Genomic DNA, 22,141 nt, shown 5'->3' with positions numbered 1-22,141 from the left:
GTCATATGTAGAGAGTGCTTGCTAGCGCTGCCCTTACACAGTAAACGTGATGAAAGTATTCAGGAAAACAACTCGTATATATTGTTTATCATGACTCTGGTTTTACGTGGCCTATCAACACAATTTAAAAACTGGTATATGTCACCTTGTTGCTTTGTCATCTTGAAGTGGTCTTGTGATTGGTTTACTAGGACTACTTTATTCTTCCTCAGCCAAACAGCAGCACTCATGTGATTGTTTTGCCCCCTTAGCTCCACCGTTACATATAACACCGTTATTCCCATCACTGGTCATTTGTACTCGTGACCCTGTTCTTTTGGTCACTCCCAAGATTTCATGACCGTAGGTGAGTGCTGGAATGCAGATAACTGATAAATTACATCTTGGTTCTCTCTTCTCTATAACAGTCTGGTACAGTGCATTACTGCTGAGGCTACACCAATCTGCCGGTCCAAGTTGCACTCCACCTTAACATCACTCATGAATAAAATCCCAAATCCCATTGGTAAACATGAGTAAACCCTCACTAGGTTTTGGATAAAGTGTACACTCACAAACCTGCATTTGAAACATTGGCTACCATAGCAGTATAGTATTACATGGCATTTGTTTCTTCTAACTAAAATAGGAACGTAAAAAGTACAATCATTGCCAGACCTGGCCCACATCTGGTTGACATGCACTGTTACCTCCCCACAATGAAGGTCTAGGGGTGTGTATGGGGACTGGTAACAAGTGAGTCCATAACAGAATGAAAGGAGAACAGACAGAGGTGTTTAGTAAATAAAATAGTTTTTATTATAGATAATCTTAACATAAAGAGCCAGCAACACCGTTTTACCAATAACACTAGAAAAAGAAAAAGGTTGCAACAACAAAGAACACAACAACCAAACAAACTCCACACCACAAGGAGGCACTTCCAGGGGCCCACAAGCTCACCCTGTCACTAGCAGCAGCTAACTTTACTGCTGCTGAGGCCCACAAGCCCACACTACTCACATGTAGCAGCTACACTGCACACTCCTTCCACAACTCCACACCACAGGCAGGACAATCACACACCTAGCCCACAAAGCGGAGACACCAGAGAAAACCACCCTCATACATCCAGTTCAACCCCAGCTTATATAACCTCAGGCAGGTGATTGCTGACTGGGCCCAGGTGGTAAATGAGGCCAATGTGACCTGGGGAGAGAGAAGAGCAAGAGAGAGACAGAGGGGTGGAGCAAGAGAGGAAGAGGCGGAGAGAAAACACCACACCCACACAAGGGCAGTTTCAGGAGGCCCAGCTAGGACCGTAACATACACTCTGCCATGACACCACTCAGTCAGAAGTGCCAGCTTGATGCCAGATCCGGGCCAGACCTGTTTTCTATGAGCCTGGGCCACTTAACCCAAACCACAATCGAGCCAGATATGGCATACCATCGGATAAACAGGGTATCATTGCCAGACCTGGACCAAGCTAAGCTAAAACACTGGCCTACATCTTGATTTATCATAAAGCGTATTAAAATATTAATTTAAAAAATGCTAAATTAGAGGGCTTGATCTGTGTATGACATGGTTAACTGTCAATATCTACAGCTAGTTAGACTATTATATCACAGATTGCCTTGCTAATGTATTAAGGCAGAGGTTGCCAAAGTGGGGGCACAGTAAGAATTTAAAAAAAAAGGATGCTCGCACACTACTAGCATAATGGACGGGTTTTTGACAGGGCTCCCACACAAATGCAAAGCAGAGAATGAAGCATCGCCAAATATGCTTACAAACCAACTTCCTTCAAAACCAAAGACTAGAAAATATGATGAAACATATCTTGTCTTTGGCTTCGCCTGCACAACAGCGGTGCCAAGGTAGGTCTCCCCAACAGAATTTGTTTCCCCTGCGTCAGGACCACACACTGGGCTGTCCAAATCACGGACAAACAGCATCCCAAATTATTGATTTTTAGTTCACAAACACTTCTTATAATGACATTTTGGTGATATTAGCTCTTTATATATATATTAAAAAAATACAGTGGGATACAAATATCAGGATATCAGGCTTACCCTGCCACAATTTGTTCCCCAGTTCAAATCATGGACAAACAGTATCCCACAGTTGTTTATGTTTTTAAACCCATTTTGCACAGAGAGACATTTATTATTATTAATACTGTTACACAGTAAAAAAAAAAAAAAGTGTGTTGCTTCTCTTAGATGTTTTCTGTATCCCCAACAGCAATGTAATGGATTTGATGACCTCATTAACGGCTCAAGATACCTGCCCCAAAGAGAAGTAAGAAACTTTGCGTCAGCATTGATTTATAACAGACTGGGAGCTCTTACCATCCAACCTGGTAATACCATTGAGGAAAACACTGTTATCGAGCTGATCATCCATCTAGCAGCTGTGCTGCTCACAGGGAGTCATCCTCTGCTGATGCCACTGAAAAACATTGGCCTGTCACCTGAAAATATGCAGGTAAACAGTGTGATTGTATATAAAAGATTGATTTAGCCACATGGTTTTACCCATTAGTTTGTGGAATCACATTTCAAACCCTTGATTTTAGTTTTATTTCCAGAAATGACTAGGTTTGGATAAGATAGTGGTATGCTAATGTGCCTTTGAGCTATGTAATATGGAGTCAGGTTTATCTACAAAAAGTAAACAGTTTTGGGAATTGTTATTTCAAAATAGTGCTCAAGGATGGACAGTGACCAACACATTTAAAATCTTTTTTTTTTATATTAACCATTAAATCATCACAACTCCCACATATTAGATATTTTTCCCATTGCAGATACTCTGAGATAATGTCATAGTTAAGGCAGATGTTAAAACGAAGCAGATGAAAGTGAAGCTAGTCTTTACTGGCTCCAGGAATACAACTCAGCAAACACAATAACACTCAAAAATAGAAGAAGGATACATCTGTGCTGCTTACTCTCTGCAATGGATAACTTCAGCAAGATAAGATTAATGTTACCTTTATGGCATTTATTAGATTTTCACTTAATTTAACCTACAGAGGGCTTTTATACCCACAATGCCTGATGACATGTTAGCTGTTGCCCAGGCAGCCATACAACAACAAGAAACACACTATCAGGGCCAGCTCACTTGGTATGGTAAGTATTATTCCTTTCATATATGCAAGTAATTTCATTTTTAATGATCTGTTCTTGTAACTGGGTATTCTGACAATTTGACAACCTTTCAAATTGAGGAGAGGATTTCCTCTCCTCACCAGGAAATATTTGGATGACCTATATTTCAGTCATCATGCTAAACCTTAAATGATTTGAAAGACATTATGAAAAAGAGATATGGCACCCAAAACAACCCTGAATTGAAATCTTTGGTAGAATTCTGCTCCACCAAAGGGTTAATGGCCTGTATTTGTATAGCGCTTTACTAGTCCCTAAGGACCCCAAAGCGCTTTACACATTCAGTCATCCACCCATTCACACACTGGTGATGGTAAGCTACATTGTAGCCACAGCTGCCCTGGGGCGCACTGACAGAGGCGAGGCTGCCGGACACTGGCGCCACCAGGCTCTCTGACCACCACCAGTAGGCAACGGGTGAAGTGTCTTGCCCAAGGACACAACAACCGAGACTGTCCAAGCCGGGGCTCGAACCGGCAACCTTCCGATTACAAGGCGAACTCCAAACTCTTGAGCCACGATCGACCAATAGCACTTCCAGGGGACACAAAGCTTTTAAAAAGCTTCATTATGGGGCAAATTCACTAGAGATTTAATTTTTAAGATATAGCTGGTCATTTTTGCTGACCATTGAATAAAAGTTAATATAGATTGGTCAGATGTTTTACCAAGATGGCAGACTTGGTTCAGGAGTAATTTGCCTGACCATAAATTCACAGATTAATCTATATTATGTCTTTTTCACAGTCTGTCCAAATAATCACCCATGCTGTGTTGATATGGTAAGCCATTTTTTTGCTGTTCCAGTTAATATATTCTTCACAATTATTACAGACTCGATGTTTTATAATTATACTGTATGTTTAATCTTGCACTGCAGTGCGGCCGGCCGATGGAGAGAGGCCGATGTCTGGAGTGTGGTGCAGACATTGGAGGGGAACATCACATAGCCTTGCCTGGATTCACACAAGTTCCATTGCACGAGTGAGTGTCAGTAATTGTAAAGCAAAATACTGCATTAAATAAATCTCTTTACTGATAAAGTAAAACTTTGTAGAAAAAAATTGCTATATAATTTGTGCTGTCTATTAAAACAATACTGGAATATTAAAAAGAAATTATTCTGGTATTTCGCACGAGGGAACCATCAAAAATGCAGATAAACTGATTTTGTACAAAACTTTCTCTTGTATAAAATATGAACGACAGAAATCATTCAAGTTTGGGGTTTTTTATTGGTAAATCTGTTAAAAGAAGCACATTTGTTATGCTAGTGGGGTTTTTTTTTTAAAATCAATATTATCCTTTATTTTGTGAAGTAAAATAAACTAAATTCCCATTGTCAATTTTTTAAACTTATAAGTTTTCATTTTTGTGCATTTAAAAAGTTTAACAATGAGACTGCACCGTGAACAGAAAATTCTGACGAGACGATTCCGACCAGTACTTTGATATCATTGAATTGCTCTGTCACGGCGATGTCTTTTGAGAATGGACCAAAAAGCAGACACTGAGAAAGGAATCTTTAAACAAAAGCGAGACTTTATTTGGGCTGATGAAAGGAGAAAACACAAAAGCTAAGGCAAAACAGATATGACAACTAAACTGGAAAACTAACTATAAAAACTATGAAGACTGTGAGAACTATGATGTGGAATAAACAGATGACCTGACAATGAACAAAGGAAAACAGAGGACTTAAATGCACACAGGAGGTGATGAGAGGAAGTGGAAACACATGGGGAAACAGCCAACTAGAATAAACATAATGACGCCACAGGGGAAATGACACTAAACACAATGACAAAGACACAAAGACTGTTTCAAAATAAACCAGGAAACACTGAAAAAATAACAATAATCAAAGAATAAAACGAAAACACACAAAACACTGGGTCACAGACCCAGTACCATTACATACTCTGTGTATTCATTGTGTTGGAAAGGTTTAGTTTTAAAAAAAAAACTGTAAAAAATGAGTTCAGATTTTTTTTTTCATGGATACTGCAGAAAAACTGGTTAGTATTCACAACCAGTATGTATTAAAAAGAGGCTGTCACATAGTGATATCAAATTTTCCACAAAGAAAGAGTAACACATATCTTCAAAGACAAAATGTCAGTCAGAATACTTTTTTTGTTTGTTGTATACAATACAGGTTTTTTTTTCTTTAATTTCTTTGTTAGCTGTGTTTGCTGGTTTTTCTTCCAGAGATTATTTCTTTTGAGATTGTAGATGCTGCGTGTGTAATATAAGAAGCAGAGTTCAGTTTGTTTTAGAACGGCAGCAGTTTGGTCTGTTTTTGTTAGAGTGGGTTTATTTGTCTTGTTATGGCTGTACTTCAAGTATACTCTTAAAAACAATACATATTTTATGCATAGTATAACCTTGTGAACTAATTGTCACTAAGTTAATTTTCTAAAAGCAGCACAAGGGTAATATTATATTAACTATATTAACTTTCACATGTGTGCTTGCGCTTCTAAATGTCACCTGTTTTGCACTGGGGGGAGACCTACTCTACTTTTTACTCATGCAAATCTGTTGTTTTAGGGATCAAACACGTCCCGGTCACATTCTGGGAGACCCTCAACGGAGAAACAACCCAGATGCCTTAGATACCAAAAACATGTCTCTGACTCCCTTTACTCTGGTCCGGCTAGTTACACATCTCGCCATGATGCTGGGAGCCTCAGAGAAACCTCAGGTGAGCTCTAATTTAGAGGCTCTTAACCATCCTAAATAAAGTATCTAAAGCTATTTTGTACAGTAGCTGTAATATTTAAGCAGCTTTTGGTGACTTTGTGAGACTAGCATTTTTTTAGGTTGTGTGTAGCTCACTGATTAATATTCTGCAAAATAGTTAAACTCAATGAACGATGTTGCTGTCTTGCATGTAGTATGATGCTATTATCCACTATTTTTTTCAGGTTATCCAACAGATAATCCAGCCACCTGTGGAGGATGTCAGTTTGTTTCTCAGGCTGCACATAATAAAGGATCTTGAACAGCTGTCACAGGCACTGGGAAAAGGAGCTGACGACACTGTAACATCTGTTCACTTGGTGCTCAGATCACTTCAGGAGCTACCACATGCCAGTAACTGTAAGGAAGCCATTTGTTAAAGGACATACATGGCAGGACAAAAGACTGTGAAACAAACTTAATAATAGTTTGAATAAAGCAGACCTCCTTAGACAGGAATTGTTTGTGAGGATTAAATGTCAACAAATATGGAAACTGGTATTTGACTGTTTAACCAATGGCTATGTAAATGTTTTTTCTAGCTACTATCGACCCTTACCTTACATCCAAAGAATCCAGAAACACCTGGGAGACTACTGTGGCTACAGATATTATGACACCAAAGTTGAAGGTAATTCTTTAAAATCACCGTTTACATGTTTTGACTTTTTTCATTTTATAACTGATATTTTTTCAGTCTTATTTGTACATAACTGCCTTTGCCAATATTTTGTGTCCAGGATCTTGACCAACTCCTACAAGAGGCAAAGGGAACCATTAGAAATGACTCACGTGTATCTTCCAACTTCATCATAAGGACGATCCACGGTGATGACTGTAGCTTCCTCGCCTCACTGCAACAGGGCTCTGAGGTCGACAGCTCAGCAGTGTGGAGCTGCAGGGAGAGGCTGTCGCTGCTCAGCCTCACACACATTATGGAGACGAATGATCAAAAGGAGGAGCTCCCCCTGCTCTGGAGGTTCCTGCAGAAGGTGTGTGTCTCACAGATGTAAAGCTTTCACAAAATTATTTGGAATTCACTGCTCTTGTGCATTTCAAACAATCCTGAAATTTTCCTTTTGTGTAACCTAACACCCGCCCCACGTTCTATTGAGAGGGGTCTTTACTACTGATACTCCCTTTTTGATGTTTGTGACATGAATTGTGCAATAAAATAGACTATGGAAATAAACCAGACACAAGCAGGTCAATTATAAAATACTTCTAAAAAACAAAAGAAAATAAGTAACATTAATAAAGTTGTCGAGCAATGGTTAGGTATCTAATATCAACTGTAACCAAATGATTAAATAATATGGTGGGCCCACACACACTCCTTAACTGCAACAGTCTTTCTGTGTTAACAAACACCTCATTGCAGGCCTGAGTCGTGCCTCGGGTGCATTGGGACCTAAAACAACTTGGCCGCTTCACTTGTTGCCAAGCAGTAAAATAAAAAGCACGTGCAAACAATAGTACTCACACCTCCAGGCAGTTCAAGGGGATAGCGGGGGAAACTGGGTCAAGGCCGCTAGCAGGGCGCGGCAGCAGCACTCGCAGTTACCGTATCCACGTGTTCCCACGTTAACACATAAGCACAACAAAAGGGACCTCTCTGGCATGCCAGCAAGAGCTCTGTCTCCTCCTACCAAATCAAATAACCCAGCTAAATGCCGATTTACATACTATTACATACTGTCTCAGCAATATTACCATTTGCTAAATATATGAGTAAATATATGAGTTTCAAACACAACTCACAGATTCATATTTACCTCGCAGTAGGGTACAACAGCTTTCACACTGATCGTCAACCTGAAAATAAAAGTTTGTCACCTTCCCATGAACTCTGCGTCCACATGACACTGTTCCTCATCTCTCCTCTCTCTTTCCGCGGAGTGAACACGGCTCCCCACTTACTCCAACCCACTCTACCTGAGACTACTTCAGGATTGGCCCGGAACTGTAGTACATACCAATACCATTACAGAAAATAATGACATACACCTCAAAATGCAAATAAGAACGCTGTGCATCTAATTAACACACATTTGTATTCATTCTTAAACACACATAACATTTACATTCAACCATCAAAATAAATGAACTATTTATACAGCCAGGGCTACATTTAGACTAAATCTCAAATTTTTCCTTATATATTATGACTTTTGATTTTTCTGTAGTTGAGCTCTTTCACTGCTTTGATTTCTTTTTTCCAGTTTGAATCCCATTATTCATAATAGTGTTGTTTCTAAAACTATTTTAGAAATATTATTGATTATTACTATTATTTCCTGTGTGCCCTAAAAGTTTTACTTATAGAGGGTCACCAGTATCTAACACTGATAGAAAGGTGGGGTCAGTTCTGGGCAGTTCACAATCCAATCACAGGGCTGACATGTAGCTTGACTTCAGACTACAAGCCCAAATTGGCATATAAAGACATGCAATCATTTGTGCCTGCTGCTAATTTGGAATTACAGATTAGCCAAACCTGTGAAATCTATAGATTTGATTAAACTACAGTATTACTTTGCAACACGTATTATCCTGACATTCTATATATAAAATCATAATAAATTACTCTTTAAAGTTTCAATAAGTGGGTCAATATTCTCAGTAACAGAATTAGAAATGACCAAAGATGTGATAGCCATTTATCTAAACTTCTTTTTACAGGAAAGAGAATTTCGACATATCAAATTCCTCCCAGAAATCCTAATGCTGCAGAAACGTTTGGTGAGAAAGTACCAGAATGCAACTGAAGAGATCGCGGGTTCCATCAGAGAATTCATTGATCAGCAAACAGGTACAGAGATTAGATGGACTTAAACTTTGTCTTTTTCTGAAAATATGAACAATTGACTGTTGTACTAATTTGTATTCATTTGGAAATCAAAAACAAAATCTATCACCAAAGTTAATATTTGCTGCAGGGACAACTGACATATTTTTTTCTCTCTGTTTCATTTCATGTCATAAAAATGTAGTCACTGTTTCTTTGCCTTTTGTCTTTTTTTTTTTTTTTAAGTTTTTAGTCACTGTTTCTAAATTACTTGTTCCAGACATGAGCCCATGGTATCAAAAACACATTGAGACCTTCCTGAAAACATGGAATGAGCTAAGAGTCTCTGTGACCAGCAGTAAGTAAAGCACTAACCTGCTCTTTGTCTCACCTTCACATTCAATCTGTTTATGTTATTACATATTTTCTTGTCTCTCCTTAAATTATTTTGTTCTGTGCATTGTGTTGAAATTAAAAAGATAAATAAATGAATAACATGTCTTCAATTTAACTTAAAATGAGTGCAGTTCTTGATTGATTTCAGTTGCCCTGTGAGAACATACATTTACAGTGTACTCTACATGACAATAGTCATCATTTTGTCTGCTACAGTCGAGTACAATAATTGATGTTTTTGTGTATATACCACATAAGTCAAAGTAATGGAAAAAGCTGTATTACAAATAAGGAATTATTTATCTGTCCTTTCAAAACTATAGATGAAATAAAAATTCCAGAAGAATTTTGCAGCAGGGATTTGGACCTGGACAGTGACCTCAGGTACCTCCTGCCCCGTCGGCAGGGTCCAGGCCTGTGTGCCACAGGGCTGGTCAGCTATCTGGTGACTCTCCACAATGAGTTGGTGAATGCAGTGGACCGTCACACACGAGAGGACAACAGGTAGTTTTTTAAAGCAGTTTATTCTGCATTTTATTTCTACCTATCTATTTTCTACCTGAAGTTCAAGTGAAACGTCAATAGTCTTAAGTTAGGTGAGTCAAATGAGTATCATTCACAGGTGTTAGTATTAAAAATCCTTCCTTTCGCCTTGGAGCTTGACATAGAAACACAGAGCCACATAACCAATTACTGAGTCGATGCTATTGATATATTATATATTGTAAATATAATACAGTTAAGTTTTGCTCAACAAACATTTTTCTTCATTCTAGACCAACATTTATTCAAAATTATTTGGAAAAGAAATGTTGGAAGATTAAAGTTCATATCTACATTGTGATGTCTGCAGTGACTACACAGTGAGTCTGTTGGAGCTAATGGAGCAGCATGTGATCAGCTATGATGTGGAGAAGGACCTGTTTCCTCTGGTTTTGTCCAACTGCCAGTACAGCTTGGAACGTGGCCACGAGACAATATCTGAGTATGACCTGCCCAGGATCCAACAGCAGATCCTCACCCGCTTTCTGCAGGGAAAACCTCTCATTACCCGCGCAGTGAGTCCCCACAGCCTGGTTTGGTTAAAACATGTGTCCCACACCTTAAATGACCCAAATTCCTAACTACTGTACGATCTGGTGTTGACTGGATTGTGCATTACCTTCAGGGATCTTTCAAGCTCAGAATGAATCTTTGAAGGTGGTCATGCAACACCCTTAGTGTATATTTATTTGTTTTTATTTTTTGCATGATTCAACATACTGAAATCTAAAAAGCACAAATGAGAAGGAAGTTCACTTTCTGTTAAACTTCTGTCATAACAGATGGCAGGGAGCAAGCTGAAGCTGAACCAAAAACAATACAAACACAAGCAAGACTAAGCTATTATTGTTTATTCCAAATTTTTATCACAGGAATTGCTACAGCATGTAGATGTGGGTGTAAAGACCTCTGTGCAGCACATTGTTAAACAAACAAATAGTGTAATCAAATGTGTAGACCACTTCACTACAGAGATTTCATTTATTGTGTTGGTTAACTTCATCATTTGAGTTCTCGTATTGTATCTGTTCTGTGTGGTCATACTTATTTTGCAGTAATATCTATGTGTTTATATTGATTCACCACTTTTGAAATCCAAGCTCAAAACCATTCTGTTTAAAACTGCTTTTTTGTGATCCCTAAACTAAACCCCTTCACTAAACCCCCTGTTTTTTATTAAGGGAATTCCCACGTTGGTCAACACGCAAGAGAGAGACTATGAAACCATTTTCAAAACTGTTCATGGAAAAGTGCCACAGGTACAGTACTGCGTTAGCAAGTTATCACTACACTTTGATGTACTTTACAACTCTACATGATTATAGCTGTCTATGTGTAAAACCCAAAATACATATTTAAGGTACAAAATTTCCAGGTTAAACAACAAATTTCTTTTCACTTGGTTTGTGCTGAGTCAATAACTAACAGTACCAGTTAACAGCAAAAGCACTGACACATGATATGTGGACTTTAGATAGTAATGGATTATTACAGTTATACCAGATTCAATTCTTGTTTTTCACCAAATCACAGATTTATTTCAGGCCTAATAGTTACAGCAAATAAAGCAATACTCCTGACATTCATCCAGCTGTATTTGACTTAAAAGTACTACTCAAGCTTTACATTTGATATTTATGTACATGTGCATGCACACAGCAATAAAGGGATTTACATAACTTGTGTCTTTTAGGTTCACTAATATTTTTGTTTCTCTATCAGAGTGTTCTGACATCTATGGCACAGAATACTGTGTCCAGACAGCTGGACTCCTACAGCGAGGTGTGCGAGGCGCTCAAGATTGTGGAGCTGCTTCTGGGTTTCCTCTCAATGACGGGTGGTGATCCCACAATGAAACTGGTCACTTACCTTCAGGAAATACTAAAGATGGACCAAAGCATTGATCATCACATACTGAAGGTCATTACATGTACACTCTTTCACTCTGAGCCTCACATGTCAAACATCAATATTAATAATAAGACAAAAACCAGATAGAACAAACTGTTTATAAGTTGTTGAGGGGTTTTCACTTTTTTGCAGGCTTTTAGCAAATGTGAACTGCAGCAATGTGTTTGTCTATGGCAAGTCCTGTCCTCTCTCAACTCTGAAAAAATGCTGCAACTCAAAAGAGTAAGTTTGATTTTTGCTGTATTTTTTTTTTCAGATTCAAAATTGCCAGATTAAACATCATATGCTTATTTTTCACTAAGCATAGATAAATTGTAAGTTTTGAAGCTTAGCTTCAGTGTTAGATTAAATGAATGTGGCTTGTACTAAAAAAATCACTAATTGGTCAGTATGACCATTATTAACCATATATGCCAATCCATCTACCATATACATACAAAATGCATGACTGCATGTCTTGTTAAAAAGGAGCCCTTTTCGGGGTATCCAGCCGAGTACCAGGTGCCACTGACTGAGGACAACAAGACTGAGCTGAAAGGATTCATGTCCAGAGGAAATGTGGACCAGTGGCTGCTTGAGATGCATGAGTTCCTCTTGTTGCGCCTGGGCCGCCTACGGGCAACTGAGGACTACAATCCATCATGGAGGTAAACCTGTTGTATAATACCAAATTTATGTTTGGTAATGCCAGGGTTGTTTTTGGCCCTGATTTAGCAGGTGTGAAGAACGATTTGCATCCTAAGCCTCAAAGTCACTGCAGATGATCCTGTGTAGCCAAAATACGGATATATAAGAGTGATCTCAGAGATGCAAAGATATGCATAAAGTTATAGATTAGTCAGAATGAAACAAAAGTTTTTCATCTAAGTATCAAAAACTTAAAATTATTTATATTTAAAACTGTGTTAGTTTGTCTAATTAATTTTCAATTAAGTCTCTGAAAATGTGTGACTGTGTATAAAAATGACTGTAATTCCTAAACAGTTCAAAAAAAAATCTGCACTTCCATCACGCCTTAAAATTTTCATTTAAAATCAACTGCAATGGCGTACAGAGGCAAAGCTATCTTAAAAAGGTCTTTGTCCAATTACTTTTGAGTTTTTATGCATATTTTATTCCACATCACTATAGTGCCCCATCGTTTGGCCTTGTCTATACCAAAAGTGTGTCTTTATTATAATATGTTTTTAGTTTTCCTGCTAAGTAAAAAATTATTTGCTCCAATGTAAAGTTATCTATTAAATGAATATATTCTTTCTTTTGACAGTCTGAAGGAGGTGGTCAGTGCCTACATGGATCATAAAGAAGTAGAAGTCCCTCCTTACGTGGAGAAAAACCTCTCTGAAGAAGTGAAGCTGTCTCAGATAATTGAGACCTGGAAATACACCATCACAGCCAAACAGGAGTTGATGAATGAGTGATGAACTGAATGAGTGCATAGAGAGATATTAGTTATCTAAAGAAGTAAACAAAGGTATTTTTTCTGCATTTATTGATGTAATAATCATAGGACGTGTTGTGCTGTTAATTTGTTTTTGGAATTATTTTACAAATTCAATTCAACAACCAAAAACTATATTTACATTTTAATATTTTATTTTTCATTATATTTTACTTCTCTTGCGAATGGTTAGAATTTTAAAAAGAAGAGTAATATTATCATGCTGCAAGGAGTGAATAATATTTCTCCATCTAATAAGAAATTAAAGCAATAGGTGATTGATACACATAGAAAAAAGAAAAATCGTGTAATCCAATGTAAATGTGCGTGGTTCGTTCATAAATATGCAAGGGAATAGTATACTGAGCATTTTCTACTTTTTCATTCATATTAAATTTTTCTTATATTTTTAAATTCTCTAAGTTTTTATTTGCATTTGTGTAAAAGTTGAGATTTGCTAATTTTTTATGTTTTTTTTTTCATTTAATAGCTTGAGTTATCAGATTTCTATGACGTGTGTTGAACCGCCTTGAGGCGACTTTTGTTGTGATTTGGCGCTATATAAATAAAATTGAATTGAATTGAATTGAATTGAATTGAACCAGAAATCTTAGTTTATCATTTAACTTTAAGTCATACTACTTTTTTGAACACTTTTATTTGTTTATGGTCTTGTTGATGTTTGTCTTGATTCGTTTATAATAAAGATTAGAAATTACCTTTAACCTCTGTGAATACAATGAAACAGCAAAGCAGAATAAACTCAAGCACATCCTCAGTGAGCTGCTCATGTATTCACTGTGAGAGTATATACAGTATGACTGCTTTGATATATTTTATATATCATTTTTACATGATTATGTTTTTGTTTTAAGGTGAAATCTTTTAGGGTGAAGTAACAACAGGATAGATTAATAAACTAGTACGATTTTTTCTTAGATGTTAAAAAATTATAAATGTTCATTTGCATAAAAGTGACTTGAATACGTTCATTTAAACAAAACATTTGATTTGCAGAAATGAGATCATTTCTATTTATCTATGGCGGAAAGTTGGTTTTTTTTGTTTTGTTTTTTTGTGTGGTAAGCAACTTCATCAAACATGAAGTATGTAAGGAGATAAACTGGATGAGTTTATCATTTTTATTTTTCGTCTTTGTAAACCAACAGGTTTTACTCTTCTATGTTTGTATTATTTTTTAAATTTTTCATTCCTTTACTGAGAAAATTGATGATGATTCACTGTTTTTATGGTATGTTTTAGCATTATTCTTGCATTTATTTTACAGCTAAAGAACAAATTATGATTTAAACATAAACTAGTAAAGAAATTAATGATTGATAGTTTTATTTTTACATTTTACTAACAGTGTCAAATACTTTTTGTTTGCATCAATATAAAACGTCAATATTTTACATTTTATCTGTTTTCTCTAATACTTGGATTTGAAAATTTAAAAATTACACTGAGGCTCAACAAAAACAATGATACACAGCAAGGCAGATAAAACAAGTGCATTATTTCTTCACTATGAGCCACCTGCTCATGTGTTGCATTTTGTCAATCTAAAAAAGTTACTAAGAGTTATTTAGAAAATTCAGAAATGCATTGTTGAATTTGACAATCATATAGTGTGAAACTTTGTTGATTTACCCTTTATGTCGAAGGATTATGTACACATTTCTTCTTTTTTTTCTGCTTTCTTTTTTTTTATCAAGTATATTTTTACTATTGACCAGCACTCAGAGACAAAATTGTATTTTTTCTTACATATATCAAGTATCCTGTATTGATTATTTGTTGTGTATCTGCTAAAAGATTAAAGTACATTGGAAAATGTTTCCTCTGAAATAGTCAATGAAGTAGTTGTTACACACATGTGACCTGAAATGTATTATTTCTGCCATAGTTACACATTTTCAGTCACTTATTGAAAATTAACCCCCTCTGAAAAAAAAAATCTGTTCAGCTTTAGGAGACTGTCTGACTGTTATTTTATGATTCATTGTGAGTAAATCAATAGTGTTTTTAAAATTTTTAATACAATAACATATTTATGTTTTATGGTTGTTTACAGTGCATTGAAAAAAATTCATACCCCTTCAACTTTTAAACATTTTGTCACCTTACAGCCACAAACTTCAATGTTTTCGATTGAGATTGTCAGTGACTGACCAACACAAAGTAGCACATAATTGTTAAGTGGCACAAAAAGGAGACATGGATGTAGATAAAAGTTGTAGATAGGTTTAAAGCAGGGTTAGGTTGAGCAAGGAAAGCACTGGTCAGAGGAGTTTCTAAGAGGCCCACGGTCACTCTGGAGGAGCTGGAAAAATCCACAGCTCAGGTGGGGAGAATCTGTAAGTCGTGTACTCCACAAATCTGGCCTATAAAGAAGAGCGACAAGAAAAAAGCCATTGTTGACAGAAATACATAAAAAGTACCTTTTGCAGTTTGCCAGGAGACATGAAGGGGACACAGCAACTGTGTGGAAGAAGGTGCTCTGGTCAGATAAGACTAAAGTTGGGCCTAAATACAAAGCGCTACGTGAGGAGCAAAAGTAACACTGCCTGCTCATCACCCTGAACACACCATCCCCACTGTGAAACATGGTGGTTGCAGCATCATGCTGTGGGGATGCTTTTCTTCAGCAGGGACAGTGAAGCTGGTCAGAGTTGATGGGAAGATGGATGGAGCTGGAAGATCCTGGAAGAAAACCTGTTGGAGGCTGCAAAGGACTTGAGACTGGGAAGGAGACTCACCTTCCAGCAGACAGTGACCTTAAACACGAAGCAAGAGATACAATAGAATGGCTGGGATAGACCCCACCAGGTCAGTTTCCTGATCATTAACATGCAAATTGTAATGACCACTGATCAATGGCCATGAATACAATTCACATAGATTTGGAGAATGTCTGCAATCACAGCATTGCAAGATGGTGAAAGATGTATCCCTACGGCTCCTCCTCTTTCCCTTTTCATGTAAATAGCCTCCTTGACTCCAAACGCTCAAACCAGCATTCCTCCCTGTCCAGGATGTGTACATCTTCATCATTGGAAGAGTGTCCACCGGCCTGTAGGTGTAAATAGACTGCAGAGTCCTGGCCTGACGAGTTAGCTCTTCTGTGTTGTGGCATCTACTTAGCCACATGTTGTTTGGTCTCTACAATGTATAAATCATGGCAATTCTCCTGGCACTTAACAGCGTACACTATATTACTCTGTTTGTGTCAGGGGACTAGATCTTTGGGTGAACTCATTTTTGGTGCAGCGTGTTTTTGGGTTTTAAAGTCACGCAGACGTGGTGTTTAGAGTAAATGTATCTCAGCTGTTCTGATACTCCTGACACATAAGGGACAAGTAGAGGTTTCTGCTTAGGCAGCAGTTGTCCTGCTCTCCTGGAGCCTTTTTTAGGTGTCTTCCCAGCTTTGATAAAATTCCAGCTAGGATAACCACATTTAGTCCGGGCTTTTTTCATATGATATTCTTCTTCTTCCCTGGCTGCTGTATCTGTGTGGATAGTGTTCATTTCAGGCTGTTTGAAGGATAAAGGTGATCATACCAAATACTGACTTTCAAGCTTATTAGAATTGTACAGACTCAGTATTTACTTTATACAGGTGAAACTCGAAAAACTTAGAATATCATGCAAAAGTTCATTTATTTCACTAATTCAGCTTAAAAGGTCAAACTAATATATGATATAGACTCAATACATGTAAAGCAAGATATTAAAAGCTTTTATTTTTTTTATGATTTTGTTGATCATTACAGCTTATGAAAACCCCAATTTCAAAATCTCGGAAAATTTGAATATTACATGAAATCAATAAAACAAGGATTTTAAAGAGAGAAATTTTGGACCTCTAAAAAGTATAATCATACATATGTACTCAATACTTGGTTTGGGCCCCTTTTGCATGAATTACTGCCTCGATGCAGCATGGCATGCATGCTATCAGCCTGTGGCACTGCTGAGGTGTTATGGGAGACCAGGATGCTTCAATAGCAGCCTTCAGCTCTTATGTATTGTTCAGTCTCATGTCTCTCACCTTTCTCTTGGCAATGCCCCATAAATTCTCTATGGTGTTCAGATCAGGCGAGTTTGCTGGCCAATCAAGCACAGTTGCCCCATCGTCATTGAACTAGGTTTTGGTATCTTTTGCAGTGTGGGCAGGTGCCAAGTCCTGCTGGAAAATGAAGTCAGCTTCTCCATAAAGCTGGTCTGTGGAAGGAAGCATGAAGAGCTCCAAATTGTCCTGTTAGACGGCTGCGTTGGCTCTGGACTTAACAAAGCACAGTAGATCAACACCAGTAGATGACACAGCTCCCCAAATCAACACAGACTGTGGAAACTTCACACTGGACTTCAAGCATCTTGAATTGTGTGCCTCTCCATTCTTCCTTCAGACTCTGGGAGCTTGGTTTCCAAATGAGATGCAAAATTTGCTCCCATCAGAAAAGAGGACTTTGGGCCACTGAGCTACAGACTAGTTCTTTTTTTCTTTTAGCCCAGGTGAGGCGATTCTGATGTTGTTTGTTCTTTAGGAGCAGCTTGACAAGAGGAATACAAAGCCCATGTCCAGGATCTGTGTCTGTGTGGCAGGTCTTGATGCACTAACTCCAGCCTCAGTCCACTCCTTGTGAAGGTCCTTCACACTTTTGAATGGCCTTTTCCCGACAATCTTCTCCAGGCTGCGGTCATCCCTGATACTTGTGCACCTTTTTCTTTTGCACCTTTCTCTTCCACATAACTTTCTATTAATGGGCTTTGATACAGCACTTTGGGAACATCCACCTTCTTCTTAAATGACCTTTTGTTGCCTTCCCTCCTTTTGGAGGCTGCCAATGATGGTTTTCTGCACAACTGTCAGGTCAGCAGTTTTCCCCATGATTGAGATTCCTACTGAACTGAACCAGCCTAATGGACCATTAAAGGCTCGGGAAGCCTTTGCAGGCGTTTTGGATTCATTAGCTGATTAGAGTGTGACACTTTGAGCCTACAACGTTAAACCTTCTTACAATATTCTAATTTTCTGAGTTTCTGAATTTTGGGTTTTCATAAACTATAAGCCACAATCATCAAAATTATAACAAATTAAGGCTTGAAATATATTGCTTTGCATGTACTGAGTCTATATCATATATTAGTTTCACCTTTTGAGTTGAATTACTTAAATAAATGAACTTCTGCATGATATTCTAATTTTTAGAGTTTCACCTGTATATATCTAGGTGGTGGTACCTATGGCTCAGAAGGTGTGTGTGTGTGTGTGTGTGTCCATTACTTAAAAAGCCCCAAAAGGCACAGAATAAATCAGTGTATGAATTAATGCACTTTGACTGTTCAGACTAGAAAAGCTTGATATCAGCACCACTTAATTCACCACAATAATGAACAAGACCCTGAGCAGAAAACTGAGACTCAGACATGAGGACTTAATAATTACAACTCCTTTAACAAAAGCTGTTTTATTCTCATGTTCTCCTGTAAATAAATTACAATATCGTCTTTTGTTACAAAAATAAAATGAAACCCAACCAACACGTCACATGTTGGACTCTATCCATTTCAGACTTAAGAATATGAGAATCTTTTTGTCTGGAGATCCTAACTGGTTGTCTTACAAACGCTTTAACAGAAGTGTTAATTTACAGGGACTGAATTTGTGTCTCCTGGTTATCAGTCTGCTGTTTACCTGCTGTGACTGACCCCACAGCAGAGCAAGCAGACAAAAAAAAGAAGAAAGGTCTCAAACCACAAACTTCACAAACAACAAGGAAAACAAAGTATTCTTGCAACAGAAGATGAGCCACTACACCATGAAAACTACACCTGAGGAGACAACCGTCAAAAACGAAAAGTAAAAATGTTTTCCCAGTGTACCAACAGATGCAAAGTGGAATTTAGATAATGTGGTTTATGATACAAAATGTTCTTGTTATAACGATATACAAACTGATGCTAAAGGAGGAGTCTGCCAGCTCTGGCCGATACACTGGCATCTTCATAAAAAAATGTTAATATCAACTTCCAGATGTTAAAAAACAAAATTCAGTGCAAAAGCACGGCTTCTCTTAACGTCTCACAGTGAGATTTCTGCGACAATCAGTCCTAACAAAGATCACAGCAGAAAAAACACACCACAGAGACTTTTTTTCTTCATGTGCAGAAGGAAGAATCACTGATTAACAGGATGTTATCAGAGGTGCAGCGTCGTCCTTCAGTGCTGGTTCTTCATTCCCTGTGGTTTTCCTGGTTTCTTATCCGACTGCTGCTGCTGCTGCTGCTGACCCCGACCGGGGCCAGTCATCCCTCGGCCACGGCTGCCAAACAGACCTACAGAGAAGATACAAGAGAAAGTCTGTGTTAGAGCAGGTAACAGAAAGTATTCCCAATCCCCTGTAAACATGACCAAATCTTAATATTTAAAATTCACAGAAAAAAAATAAATAGAATTAATAACGCAGTTAAGGAGAATTGGTATCTGACATTGAAAACAGAAAAAATTTAAAGTTATAAAGAACCTGCCACCAACACCAAGTAAAGACCAATATATGTTTAATAACTGGAAATGCCTCACACCTGACTATCATGGGTTTGTCAGAGGAAAAAGAAAATCGGGGGTGAAAGATGCACTTGGGAATCAAAACTTCCATTTTCTAAGAAAGGTACATTAGCTAGGTCTAGGGAAATAGGGAAATATCTGGTACTACTTCTCTAGCAGTACGGACTTTCAAGAGTGTATCTTAAGTTAACATAGATCCTTCAAATCCCCAAAATATTTGTGGATGTCCAACTTTGCGAGCAGATTTAGAGGCCTACAGAAACCACAATGCAATCAAACCCAGGACCTTTATTCTGAGAGGCCACATTTTTAACTACCACACCACCGTGCTGCCCAACTGGAAAGATCTGTTTGATATCTTTTACAAATCATATCAGGTTTTGATGTGAAGCAGCCCAAATCCTCTCATGTGAACCAAAAAAGGAAGGTAGTAGATATGAAAAGACTTTAAATGAAACACTTATAAGAAAAAGTTATGAGGCTCCTGTTGGTCAAATCCTGCATAAATGTATGTGGTAGAAGCTGTCAGAAATTTCAGCTATGATTACGATAATAGTCATGGGTTCCTAGATTGGTTAGGGATTCGATCATTTTTTAACCTCAGTGAAATTAAAGTTGAACTTAGATAATTTATTTTTACACTTATCAGGTGTAAATTTGTTAACTTATGAACACTCTGGAAAGAACTGACAGAAATGTGGAAACAATACTCGGTACTCTCCCATGTTTATTAAGACATCCAGCACGTACAACAAAAGCTGTTTCCTCTCACCTCGGCCACCTGCTCCTCTTCCTTTGCCCTGCTGTTTGTTCTGCTGGGCGCCTCCACGTCCACGCCCCTTCGACACCACCTCCTCCTTCACCATATCGATGATTTCATCTGGGATTCGTAGATATTTGATGGTGCTTCCTCGGATGTAGCACTCAGGCATTCTCCAGAACTTATCTCCATCCTGTGAGAGGTGGAGTGGGGCTGTTGGTTCATCAAATTGGCTTAACAATTAACTCAGATTAAAAAAAAAAAAAGCACTCTCTCATAAGACCGAACAGCTACATATATAGAAATATCTGTACTGAAACAATACTTTAGTAGTGTATTTACAGCAAAAGGGGGAAAAAAATCCAAAAGTTCACTGTCATTCCATTCAAAATTCCCTGTACCTATTTATCTAGACTAATGTGTGGCTCAGTCCAAATCAGTGTTTTTGGAACAGTTAGAGAAAAGCAGGGCTGTGCACAAACACCAGAGCACAGACAGCCAGCAGGTGTATCCACCAAAAAGTGTGAATAACTTACTCAGCCTTTATATAAAATGATAACTCTGCACACAACAATGAAAGCTTCAAGTAATCACTGAAAACTGTCTTTTTTAACCATCAGTCATTAATCTAGAGCTTTAATGTAAGAGCAAGGTCAGTGTTACCCTGGATGTGCAGATGACTTCTCTCAGGTTGATGTTCATCCAGTTATCACAACTGACCAGGTGACCGTTGTACGTCTCTCCATTCTTCAGCTCCACCAACTACAGAGAGAAAAGACGAGGGGGGAAAGCTTGTCTTACAATGTTTTCAGAATTCACAGCTGTATTAAAAGTTTCAATACTCACTACAAAAAATAAACTGAACTTGTGCCAATTAAAGTTCTAAAAAGAAATTAGGACGGGCGATAGTTTAGCAAAATAAAATAAGACAGTCAGAGCTGAAGCCACAATTATATATACAGTATAAATTTCAAAAGAAGCCTGAATCATTTTCTGCTCACACATTTACAATTCACTGCTTTCTACATGTAAGAAATCTTGAGATGTCACTTTCTCTCCTCATGACTATTATTATTTTACAGCCTGTTATATAAAATTGTATACACGGTCCACGTTAGTCTCACCATAGGGTGGTTCTGGGCAGTCTTCAGCAGAGACAGGGGAAGCTGCAAAACAACAGAGAAGCAGGTCAAACATGGCAAAAGATGTGTAATCAACAGCATTTGCCGAAGTGAGCACTGAAGCGAGAGTGCATAAAACAACCAGGAGTGTTTTATTCCAGAGAAAACGTCTCCATAGCCGCAGTGTTTGGCGTAAAGATATGAAGGTGCTTTTATGTTCAGGTTTTTTAAGAGTGCCTTCATGTCTACGTCGTTTACTCACCGACTCCACTGAACTGTCAGTAACCTTACAGCTGCAAGAGTATGGAGCTAAACGAGATAATAAATCCCCGCCTCAGCACGTGGAGCACGACCTAAAAGCTTTCCAAAGCTGTGTGTTAAGTCTGCATTTATATGCTTATTAAAAACGACTAGTTTACGTAAACGATGCTTAATTTAGCTACTAAGCTAACTTCCCATAGCTAACGGACCGAGTATGGAGAGGCAAGGCGATGCTGCTAGCACTGAGAATGCTAGCTGAAAATCTAGCACTCAGCGCCACTGAAGAGAATAAAAGTTTTAACAACTCACCATTTTGATGGTTTCTTGATTGTTTCTTTTTTTTCTTTTAGTGTCTTACTTGCTAACACGATTTTCCCACCTACTTTTACTCTTTGTCTTCCGGTGTGGCGAGGCGCATTCATGGCTGTATTATATGATGC

The 22,141-nt window shown here is 37.9% G+C and overlaps 2 protein-coding genes across 2 annotated transcripts in view; one reads left to right on the top strand and one right to left on the bottom strand.

Moving 5' to 3' along the window:
- The window catches only part of LOC102209247 (E3 ubiquitin-protein ligase RNF213-like), a 46,925-nt gene extending 33,820 nt beyond the window's left edge, over positions 1-13,105 (top strand). The window contains exons 32-48 of the mRNA XM_013910109.1: positions 2,233-2,475; positions 3,026-3,125; positions 3,912-3,946; positions 4,045-4,148; positions 5,718-5,871; positions 6,095-6,269; positions 6,452-6,540; positions 6,650-6,901; positions 8,592-8,721; positions 8,978-9,055; positions 9,417-9,597; positions 9,947-10,151; positions 10,818-10,895; positions 11,359-11,556; positions 11,680-11,769; positions 12,016-12,194; positions 12,815-13,105. Coding sequence (XP_013765563.1) covers positions 2,233-2,475; positions 3,026-3,125; positions 3,912-3,946; positions 4,045-4,148; positions 5,718-5,871; positions 6,095-6,269; positions 6,452-6,540; positions 6,650-6,901; positions 8,592-8,721; positions 8,978-9,055; positions 9,417-9,597; positions 9,947-10,151; positions 10,818-10,895; positions 11,359-11,556; positions 11,680-11,769; positions 12,016-12,194; positions 12,815-12,968 — 2,445 coding nt within the window. The 3' untranslated portion in view covers positions 12,969-13,105. The remainder of the gene's footprint in view (positions 1-2,232; positions 2,476-3,025; positions 3,126-3,911; positions 3,947-4,044; positions 4,149-5,717; positions 5,872-6,094; positions 6,270-6,451; positions 6,541-6,649; positions 6,902-8,591; positions 8,722-8,977; positions 9,056-9,416; positions 9,598-9,946; positions 10,152-10,817; positions 10,896-11,358; positions 11,557-11,679; positions 11,770-12,015; positions 12,195-12,814) is intronic.
- A 5,323-nt stretch (positions 13,106-18,428) lies between these two features.
- On the bottom strand, positions 18,429-22,141 carry lsm4 (LSM4 homolog, U6 small nuclear RNA and mRNA degradation associated). The gene is made up of 5 exons (XM_005730204.1): positions 22,011-22,141; positions 21,444-21,485; positions 20,983-21,081; positions 20,332-20,512; positions 18,429-19,330 (listed from the first exon to the last, which is right to left on the bottom strand). The coding sequence occupies exons 1-5, from the start codon at positions 22,011-22,013 to the stop codon at positions 19,215-19,217; spliced, it is 441 nt and encodes a 146-aa protein (XP_005730261.1). The 5' UTR covers positions 22,014-22,141; the 3' UTR covers positions 18,429-19,214.

This window comes from Pundamilia nyererei, unplaced genomic scaffold (assembly GCF_000239375.1).
Source record: "Pundamilia nyererei isolate P.nyererei 1_Seehausen unplaced genomic scaffold, PunNye1.0 scaffold00036, whole genome shotgun sequence".
Lineage (NCBI taxonomy): Eukaryota > Metazoa > Chordata > Actinopteri > Cichliformes > Cichlidae > Pundamilia > Pundamilia nyererei.
Note: the sequence above shows the minus strand (reverse complement) of the source record. Positions and strands in the feature narration are given on the sequence as shown.